Source organism: Tiliqua scincoides, chromosome 9 (assembly GCF_035046505.1).
Source record: "Tiliqua scincoides isolate rTilSci1 chromosome 9, rTilSci1.hap2, whole genome shotgun sequence".
In the NCBI taxonomy this organism is placed as follows: Eukaryota; Metazoa; Chordata; class Lepidosauria; order Squamata; family Scincidae; genus Tiliqua; species Tiliqua scincoides.
In genome coordinates, this window is record NC_089829.1 from 2,133,995 (window position 1) to 2,143,666 (window position 9,672).

General features: G+C 59.7%; 1 protein-coding gene across 1 annotated transcript; it reads right to left on the reverse strand.

Moving 5' to 3' along the window:
• Window positions 1–1,336: 1,336 nt before the first annotated feature.
• Window positions 1,337–3,885, reverse strand: LOC136660228 (collagen alpha-1(I) chain-like). The gene is made up of 4 exons (XM_066637329.1): window positions 3,744–3,885; window positions 3,111–3,223; window positions 2,852–3,063; window positions 1,337–2,075 (listed from the first exon to the last, which is right to left on the reverse strand). The coding sequence occupies exons 1-4, from the start codon at window positions 3,883–3,885 to the stop codon at window positions 1,337–1,339; spliced, it is 1,206 nt and encodes a 401-aa protein (XP_066493426.1).
• Between the last annotated feature and the right edge of the window lie 5,787 nt (window positions 3,886–9,672).

The following is a 9,672-nucleotide window of genomic DNA, read 5'->3' on the forward strand; positions in this document are numbered from 1 at the left end:
CTGCTCCAAACCTCTGCAAGAAAGGGCGGAAATCTCAACATGCCAGCCATTCCCCACCCCCACCCTGCCTGCAGATTCAGGTCAGGGGCTGTGTTTGCAGTCATGGTGGGCCTGGCAAATGTTCCCTTTATTGGATTTCAAGACAGAGGATGGTGGTCATAATTTTCAGTGTCACTGCTATGCCTCACAGAGCTCAAGGCCATTTGGCCCTGCCCCACTCCATTTCCTGGGAAGTTGGTGGGCATCATGACAGAGGCCAGGGGGTGCTGGCTGAATAAGAACCCTTGGCTTCTGTGCTCACCTGGGGGGGGGGGTTGCCCAGTGGGGGCCCCCCCCACACGTTTCCTTAGTCTGAGGTGGTCACAGCAGCTCTACCTCCCCATTTCCTCCCTGTCCCCAAAATCAGCAAAGTGGGGAGCAGGAAGGGGTGTGCTGAGTGCTAACTGCCAGACACTGTTGCCCTTGGGCTACTGCAAGAAAACTCATCCAACCCCTTGCAGAACCAGCAACAGTCCTTCCCAGTCCTAAGACTTGGCCACTGCACTGCACTCATGACAGACCCCGGCAGCAGTTCATGGGGGGGGGGGGAAGCAGGCTCACTCCATGGAAGCCCCCATGCCACATTCTTCCCCTCCTGACAATTGTTCGTGCAAGGCAAGCCAGAGTTGCTGCCCCCTCATTGCAGGGGGAGCGCCACAGGGCGGGGGGGCGGAGCCTGAGAGAAATGGCACTTAGAGGTGGGGGGGCAGGCAGAAGTGCAGTGCACACCAAGGGCCCCCTCCCAAACCCATACCATTTCCCCACAGGCGCAAGAGAGGGAGCCCCCCCCAGCTGACTCCCTTTCTTGTGCCTCTCGCGACTGTCTCTGGGGCCAGGGAGCCACTGCAGCTCCAAGGAGTCAGAAAGAAACGGGGGTCAAAGGTGCTACTGGGCCGAGGTGTGCCCTTGCTCTCTTCTCTGCAGAAATTCAGTCACAGCCCACAGGCAGGTGCCCAGCAACCAGGGCCAGACCAGAGCAGCTCTGGGCCAGTGAGGACAAAGACCTGGGCACAGCTGTTTCTGCACTTGCCACTACCCCCTCAGTTCAGGTTGCATGAGAACAATCCTGACCCAGCTCAAGACTGCTGCAGCAAGTACCCTCGAGGGTGAAATGATGAGGGGAGGGAAGACCACAAGCAGCCTCACTGAGGGGCTCCTTCTCCTCTTGTTGTTCTTAAGTTCTCCTCAGCCCTTTTTGGCCAAGGCTGTTCCCTCTGGACCTCATACCAGGGCAGGCTCCTTTACACACACTCCAGGCCTGGGAGCCTCTGCCTGGCTCTGGCCAGTCTGCACAGGCTCAGAGAGTTGGAGCATCATGCAAGGGGAGCCTCGGTCTCCAGCTCTGTCTGCTGGGGGAGCTGCCCAGGGGGCCGCCGCAGGGACCACATCCGTGGGCGAGATCTGCAGCCGAGCAGAACGTGGCCTCTCTCGGGCACTGGGTCTGTCTGTGCAGGGCTTTTGGCTCTGAGGAAGAGCTGAAGAAGTGGGGTGGGAGGCAACAGGGGCTCCCAAAACAGGGCAGCTCCTTGCACCAGTGCCCCCAAGGAGGCTTTGGGAGCAGGACTGGAGTGATGGCTAAAGCAGCTGAGAAGGCCAGAGGAGGCGCCACCTCTCCGACGGGCCCTTCACCCCCCCCCCCCACAGGGCGCCCTTCTTCGTCACAGATGGCCTCCTGCTTAGTCACTGGCCCCGCGACCTTTCGACCCCCAGCCCAGAGCTCCGCCTTCACTCCTTCGCGGACGCCGGTGGGGCTCTCGGGCCCGGGGATTCGTTCGCCTCCCAGTCGCCACCAGAGGGCGCTCGGTGGTCCTCGAGGCCGCAGACTCACCGAGGGGGGCACCCTTTCGGCGCTCGGTTCGCCGGCTGGGGAAGGGTCGGGCGGGCGGAGGAGCGGCCCTTTCACCCAACAGCGGCGGGCCGGGCCGGGCAAGCCGGGGCGCCGCTGCACACTCACCGGAAGGGGGCGACACCATCCACATCTTCGCGGGATTTCAGCGGGAACCTGCGCCCGACGTCCGCCGCTGCTGCTGCTGCTGCTGCGGGCCGAGAGAGAGCGGGGTTGGAGGCGCGGCGGGCGCGGGGCTCCAGCGGCCCTTCGGGGCTCGCCGCGCCGCGCTTTGGGGGGCCCGGGACGTCGCCTCCGCTGCGCTGCGCCGCGTCCGGGATGCGGGCCGGCTGGCAAACAGCGGCAGGGGCGTGCCAGCCACGCGACCCGGCTGGCGAGGCCCCCACCAGGCGCTGGTGCCCCTTGCGGAGGAACGCCGGGCTCCTGACCCAGGCAGCACTCCGGCCCCTCCCGGACGGCCCCTGGCGGGAGACGGGGCAGGAGGAGGCGTGCACCTGCACCTGCAGCGGCACCTGCCGCCAGTGCCGGAGGGGGCGGCCAAGGAGGACCCCTGCAGCCCCTCGACAGAGAGCCTCGCGCCCGCGCCTGGCAGCTGCCCGCGCGCCTCGCGGCTCGTCGGCACGGCTGCAGTTTCGGGGGCGCTCCGTTCCCTTCCGCGAGACCCGCGGCCCCCTCAGCGGAGGGCTTGCGAGCCGGCAGAGGACGAAGCGCCTCCGGCCAGCAGCGTCTCTGCCCCGCTCACCGCACCGCCTGCTCGCAGGGCGCATCGGGCCCCCGGGGCTCGGCGGGCCAGCCGGCCGGGAGCGCCGCGCCTCCTCCGCCTCCTCCCGGCAGGGCTGCGCGGGCCGCGGGCGGGCGGGCTGGCGGGGCCCCGGGGCGGGGGCGCCTCCTCGGCCAACGCGCTTGTTGCGTCACCGGAGCATCAGCCGCCGGGCAGGTGGGCAGGCGCGCGCTCGGGGCACTCACCGCTGCTCGACAGTCCCGGCTCCGCGGGCTCTGCTCGCCTCCCGGCGCGCCGCCTTTATGCAGCGCCCCCCGCTCCGCCGGGAAAATTCCACAGGAAGAGGCGGCGCTGCTGGCCGGGGAGTCGCCCCCGGCCGCCCGCAGCCCGGCCTCGGAGTAGCGGGAAAGCCCCGGTGCCCTTCGGCGGCGCCGCCCCGGCCCGCTTCTGTCGCCCGCTGCGCGGGGGCGTGTCAGGCGGTGCGATCTTGCGGGCTCGGAGCGCCCTCCTGGCGGCGGGGGGCGTCGCTCCTCGGGGCTCCGGGACGGTGCCCCCACCCTGGCGTGCCCTGAACGTCGGCACCACGGCGCAGCCCAGGCGGCTCTCCCGGCCCTGCCCTGGAGCCGGAGAGGGAATGCGGGCCGTGGGGCCGTGCGGGCTGGGCGCGCAGGAGCCCCCCCCCCCCCCGCGCGGCAGCCCCAGGACCAGGTCCGGCTCTGATAGCCCCAGACGTCCTCTTTTCCCCGGACACGCCCTGCTGGGGAGCCTCCTGCCCGGGAAAGGAAAGGTGGAACCCTCGGAAAGACCTCTGAGGCTCCGCTGCCCCAGAAGCCCTCCCGGGCAGCCAGAGGGCACTGCCAGCCAGGCCCATGGGGAGGTCATCTGCGGGTCCTCCAGCCAGGCTTGGAAGGAACGCAGTCGAGGCCGGGGGTCGTGCGCCTGGGAGCAACCCTGTCCTGAGAGCAGGTGGCGCTGGCGGGGTGGACTGGCCAAAGGGGAAGGCACAAGTGAGGCTGCTGCCTCCCATGGGCGCCAGTCCCGGTGAGGCTGAGGTTTGGCCCGCAAGACTCAGCCCAGTCCTAGCCAGCTCTCCAGCCTGGAGGCAGCCCCAATGGGAGGGAGCCAACACTCCCTGACCTCGAGGAGGCCTCCGTGGCCGCAGAAGGTGGCCGTGGCCCTGGCGCTCCTGCAGTGGCCTGGGAAGCGGTCCAGGTTGGGCCATCGGGCGCTTGGCGGCCACAAAGTCTGCCCAGCCAGTGCCGAGTCCTGGAGGCGCCATCAGCTGCAGTGTTCCCAGCAGTTTCTCGTTACTGCAGGGATTTGAATTCTGGGTTTTGTCTTGAATTCAGCATTAAATCCTCTTTCAACTGATCTACTAACTTTTGCATTTAGTGAAACTGCATTTCCTAGAAACCTGCAAAGCTGTGAAATGTGACAGTTTCAAAAAGTTTCCACAATTGTGGCCGCTGCTGTAAATGTCCTCCTTTCCCTGTGAGTGGCCCCTGCAGGCAGCACAGAGCCTTCTTGTAATCACCGCAGACACTCACCCATAAGTCAGTCTCACAGATAGGGCAGGCTCTGAGCCAAAATCATGGAATTTTCTATGACCCTCAGATAAGTCGGGGGTTAAACTTTAGGGGGGGGTGTCTGACTATAGTTTTGTCTGATTTTATCTAAGGCCAGATCCTGAAAAATAACCTACCAGTAATTGTTACCTAAGAACTGTACAGTCTCTTATTAAAAACATAGTAAATGATCATGATGCATTTTTTTTTTAAATTCTTATCTTCACCACCTTTTCATAAACACTATCAGAGTAAGTGCACTGTAAACAACATACGAGTAAAACAGTGGTTCCCAACCTGGGGTTCATGTACCCCCAGGGGCACTCAGCAGGCCCTTTAGGGATACTTGAAAAAGAATGGTATAATGGCAGAAAAAGGCAGGTCGTGCTCCAGAATGCTTTGCAGGGCCAGCAATTCAGGAAGGGAGATAGCTAGTTGCCTGTGAAAGCCCCAACAATAACTAGTTTTTAGTCATCAATTCATGTATGAACCAGTGATTGAAAACCAGCCCAGTGAAAAAGCTGAAACATAATATGGAAAGTGATCAATCACCCAGAATTTCTCAGCACACTTCTGGTGCAAAACAGTGCAAAGGCAGTCTTCTGTTCTTCAAACAGATAAAGAGAAAATTGTATTGGCAACCTTCAGTCTCGAAAGACTATGGTATCGCGCTCTGAAAGGTGGTTCTGGCACAGCGTCTAGTGTGGCTGAAAAAGGCCAAAAGAGAAAATACTGTGATGAATACATGAAGTCTGGGCTTTCATATAGAGGAGATGAGGACTCCCAATGTGGCCCTGGAGACGGGTGAGCAGTGAGCTGGCAAAGTTTGCGGATGACACCAAACTTTTCCTAGTGGTGAAGACCAGACGTGATTGTGAGGAGCTCCAGAAGGATCTCTCCAAATTGGCAGAATGGGCAGCAAAATGGCAGATGCGCTTCAATGTCAGTAAGTGTAAGGTCATGCACATTGGGGCAAAAAATCAAAACTTTAGATATAGGCTGATGGGTTCTGAGCTGTCTGTGACAGATCAGGAGAGAGATCTTGGGGTGGTGGTGGACAGCTTGATGAAAATGTCAACCCAATATGTGGTGGCAGTGAAGAAGGCCAATTCTATGCTTGGGATCATTAGAAAAGGTATTGAGAACAAAACGGCTAATATTATACTGCCGTTGTACAAATCTATGGTAAGGCCACACCTGGAGTATTGTATCTAGTTCTAGTCGCCGCATCTCAAAAAAGACATAGTGGAAATGGAAAAGGTGCAAAAGAGAGTGACTAAGATGATTACTGGGCTGGGACACCTTCCTTATGAGGAAAGGCTACAGCGTTTGGGCCTCTTCAGCTTAGAAAAGAGGCGCCTGAGGGGGGACATGATTGAGACATACAAAATTATGCAGGGGATGGACAGAGTGGATAGGGAGATGCTCTTTACACTCTCACATAACACCAGAACCAGGGGACATCCACTGAAATTGAGTGCTGGGAGGGTTAGGACAGACAAAAGAAAATATTTCTTTACTCAGCATGTGGTTGGTCTGTGGAACTCCTTGCCACAGGATATGGTGATGGCATCTGGCCTGGACGCCTTTAAAAGGGAATTGGACAAGTTTCTGGAGGAAAAATCCATTAATCCACCCCCCACAGGTCTCTGCCTGAGCCAAGCAGGGCAGTGAGTACACCGTGTTCTGGGGGAGGGGGAGGAGGAGTGACAGGCTTGTGCCAATGAGCCAAGTCCCAGAAAGGTCTAGGGTAGGGTTCCCTCAGTGATTGTTTTGGCAGCTGGACCATGAACCTTTTCTCGCCCCTGAGTGAGCGAAGGGCAGGGGTCATGTTTGGAGAGCAGCAATCACTGATAAGAGAGGCAGCCCTTTGGAACGGCTCCCAGTGGCCACCATCACCCTGGCTTACCTTGTCTTTGTGCAGCATGAATGCTGAAAGCTGCTGACTTCAATCTGGAAAAGGCAACCAGTGATGCCGGATAAGGCCAAGAAGGGGTCCCTCAAGTAGGACCAACAGTGGCCAGGCAGGTGCCCCCCATGGGAGGCCAACAAGTGGACAGGACGGCAAGGACCACTGCTAATTCCACCAGCAGTGGATATTTCTGACAAGGATTAGGGGTCCCCCACCTCTGACCATCCCTCTTGGCTGGGGCAGCCCCTGTTCCCTTGGCCCCCTCCCTGGTCCATCAGTGTCCCTCTGTCTCCTGTTTGAGGGAAGGCCATGTTACTGTGAGGACCAACTAGCAGTGGCCTCCTTCCTGATCCCCCCCCCTCAGGTCTGTCTTGGTGGAGGGGGGCAGCTGACTTTTGGCATGTCGGTGGGTAAGTGTGCGTGCTCCCAGGCACTGCGCAGGTAACAGCCTGCCAGGTCACGTGTGGCAACTTCTCCCACAGGATGATGGTGGGGTCTTCCAGGGTCAGCCAATGTGCATGTCTGTCCATGTTGTAGGTGCAAAACAGTCGCCACGCTGCCAGGAGCAGGTGGCCATGGGACCCTGGACAGCCCTCTGAGGACGTGGGCTCATGTTGGTGTGCCCTACTTGCCGTGCCCCTTGGAGGCTGGCTGAGTCACCTCACCTGACCTCCCAGCCTGACGCGAGACTCAGCTGACCTGGGAGGGGACTGTTTTCTGCACACGGCACTGTTTGCCTTGTTTTATTCTTTGCAAAGTCTGGACTGTGTGAAATGTCACAACAATGATCCCCAGAAATCAACACTGTAGGAGTTGTAAAGGAGGGAGCTACTGCCCGGGAGGTGTAGCGGGCCCAGCACAGCCACCCTTGGCCTCCCAGGGGAGGGTGCTTGGGTTTCGCGGGCTGCTGCTCCACCTACGAAAGCCCTTCCTGTGCCAGGATGCCCAATGCTAGCAGAAGGGGTGGGCTTCAGTGGCCGTTTGTTCCAACGGCTGACTGGTTTCTGGGGGAAGGTGCCTTGCAGGCCTTTGAGAGGTTGGAGGAAGGAGGCAAGGAACAGAGTGGTAGCGACCTGAGTGGCAGAGGAACCAGTCAGTGACCACGGAGGGGCAACGGGCTGAGCACTCCTGGCCTCTGGCAGGAGCAGGGAGCTTGTAGCCCAGCTGCAGCCCTCTTCACATAGAAGGGGGGCTGTGAGGGGGACGTTCCCTGGGGGTTCATGGGGGCTGTGCAGCTCAGAGGAGGGCAGCAGCCCCTTGAAGGGACAGAACGGTGACCATCCAGTTCTGCTCCTGTTTCTCGTAACAAAGGTGTCACCTACTCCCTGTGCCTTGGAGCTGCATGTGGCTTTATGGCTCTGGCTTTGTGGGTGACCCTCCTTCAGGGCACTGTGGATCAATCACCCTGGCAGAGGCTCAGCCTTTGCTTCTCTTGTGCACCACCAGCAAAAGTGCTACCAGCAGAGTGCTGTGGGCAGGCTGTATTGGGGCCAGGTCAAGGCCAGTAATTCCTGTAGCCCAGAAGCCACATCTCTTGGAGCTGATGTGCTGGCTGCGGCTGGCTGCCCTTGCTGCTTCCTCAGGGCCACCCAGGTCAGGTCAGATGGCCCCTCATGGGGGGGGGGACTGTGCAGAGGGGCCAGCCATGGACATGCCAGGTCGTTATGACCAGAACTTCCAGGTCATGGCAGAACTGGTGAGCCATAAAGTTATACAGCCTCATCTCTGTATCTCATCTCATCTCTCTCAGCCTCATGCGCCAGGGACAGGTCAGGTTCTCTGGGAGGTGCCAGGAGGGGCTGCTCTGCTTGGACAAAACACACATCCTCCTAGGTGCTGGAGCTGGGCAGAGAATGGCCACTGTCCGGGAGCCCCACCCAGGTCTGCCTCGCTCCAGGCATCCCTGGATGGGCTCAGAATGGAGTCCAGGTCCACAGGCAACGCTATCCTCAGGCCGCACTGCCAGGGCTGGGGGGTAGCCCAGGAAGTGCGCAAATGGGGGGGGGCTGAAGAAGCTGGTCCTCTGCAGGGGCAATTCAAATGCAATCGCAATCCCTGATTCTTCAGTTTCCCTACACAAAACAGAAAGCAGTTTCTGGTCCTTCTGCTAGTGGAGAGACCTCAGAGGAGAAAATGCAGGCAGAGGAGGAACCAGCCTCTCCCACCTCCCTGTGTCTGGGCCAGGACGGAAGAGAGGCTGGAGGAGTGCTAAGCAATGACCACACTCAGGCACCTAAATGTGCTGCAAGTCCTGGCCAGTTCACTCTCCAGGCTTCCTCCATTTATATGCTGGCCATTCTGCAGCTGTTCCTTGCTTCTCTTGTGAGCCCCTCTCTGCATCCAAGCATGTCTGGCTGTGGGCTAGCCCCTGAGGGGGTTAAAGGCCCAAACATTTAGGGTGGAGGGAGAAGATGGTTAGATCAACAGAGGCTCCGGCGTGGGCTAAGTTTCCGGCTAAGGGAGGGTAAACGAGTGTCCATCCATAGAAGTCTGTCTGGGGTGACAGATTGCGGCCAGGGAGTCTATGCACCAGTCCTGCCCAGTAGTAGAACCCAGCTAGGTTCTCCACTTGTGTCACCCCTGGCTGAACCCCCAGTTCATAAGCACCTGTAAGAGCAATGGCCAGAGAAGGGCAGGAGGGGGGATGGAGTACTTAGGGAAGGAGGGCACCCTGGCGCACCCCAGAGAGGTCTGTGCCTGGAGCCAGCAAGCCTGCCTGCCTTCCTTTGCTGTCACAATCCCCTCTCTTTTCCTGCTGGTCAAGTCCCCAGAATCAGGCAGAGGTGGGGGTGGGGGTCAAAGACACCCTCCCTCCTTCCTGTGGCAAGGCCTCTGTTCCTCCACATCCCCCCCCCCACCAGCCAGCTTTCTCTCAGCAGCAACAGGGCCAGTGTCTTTGGTGACCTTTGGCAGAGACTGTGTTTGGCAACCTCACGTGTCCCAAGCACTGCAGTAAAGGCAGCTGGGAGAGGGACATTGTGTGTGGCTCCAGAAAAGGGACTTTGTTGCCTGTGCCAGAGACCAGTCAGGGGTGGTACAGAGACCAGCGAGGGAGGGAGGGAGGTAGGCTCTGGCTAAGACTTGGAGGGAGGGAGGGATGTGGAGACTGGGGCTTTTCCACCACGTGTGTCTGCCAAGAGGAACTTCTGCCCGGTGGCCAAGGCAAGCTTAGCCTGCAGCTGAAAGCAGATGATGGTGAGCAACTGCCAGTCTGGCTCTGCTGTGCAGCAGCACCAAAGACCACTGGGGAAAGGAGCTTCCCCTGGACAGGGGCAGGAACAGCTCAGCAGACCAGCACTGCAAAGGGAGGGAAGCAGCAGCCATGGCCAGTGTGGGGTCTGAGGGCCTGGAAGACGAGGCCAGCCTCAGAGCCCCAAGGAGGCAGCCCCATTGCCGCCTGGGGAACACAAGTGAGGACACCCTGTCAGCGCTCCTTCCTAGAGCATCATCCTCTTCCCCTTTGCCCACCCCCCGCTTCATCAAACACTTCCTGGACTCTGCCAAAAAACAAGCAAGTCAAAAAAGCAGACACGGGAGGCTGCAGAAGGGCCTGCAGGAGTCCCAGCACAGCCTCCACCCTCCTGAGGTC

Coding starts and splice junctions, on each gene's coding strand:
- LOC136660228 (XM_066637329.1), bottom strand. CDS start 3,885: ATGGCGCCTCCAGGACTCGGCACTGGCTGGGCAGACTTTGTGGCCGCC. Junction 3,064..3,110: donor CGCCCCCCGCCGCCAGGAGG/GCGCTCCGAGCC, acceptor GCCCCCGCGCAG/CGGGCGACAGAAGCGGGCCG. Junction 2,076..2,851: donor GCCGGGACTGTCGAGCAGCG/GTGAGTGCCCCG, acceptor CTCGGCCCGCAG/CAGCAGCAGCAGCAGCGGCG.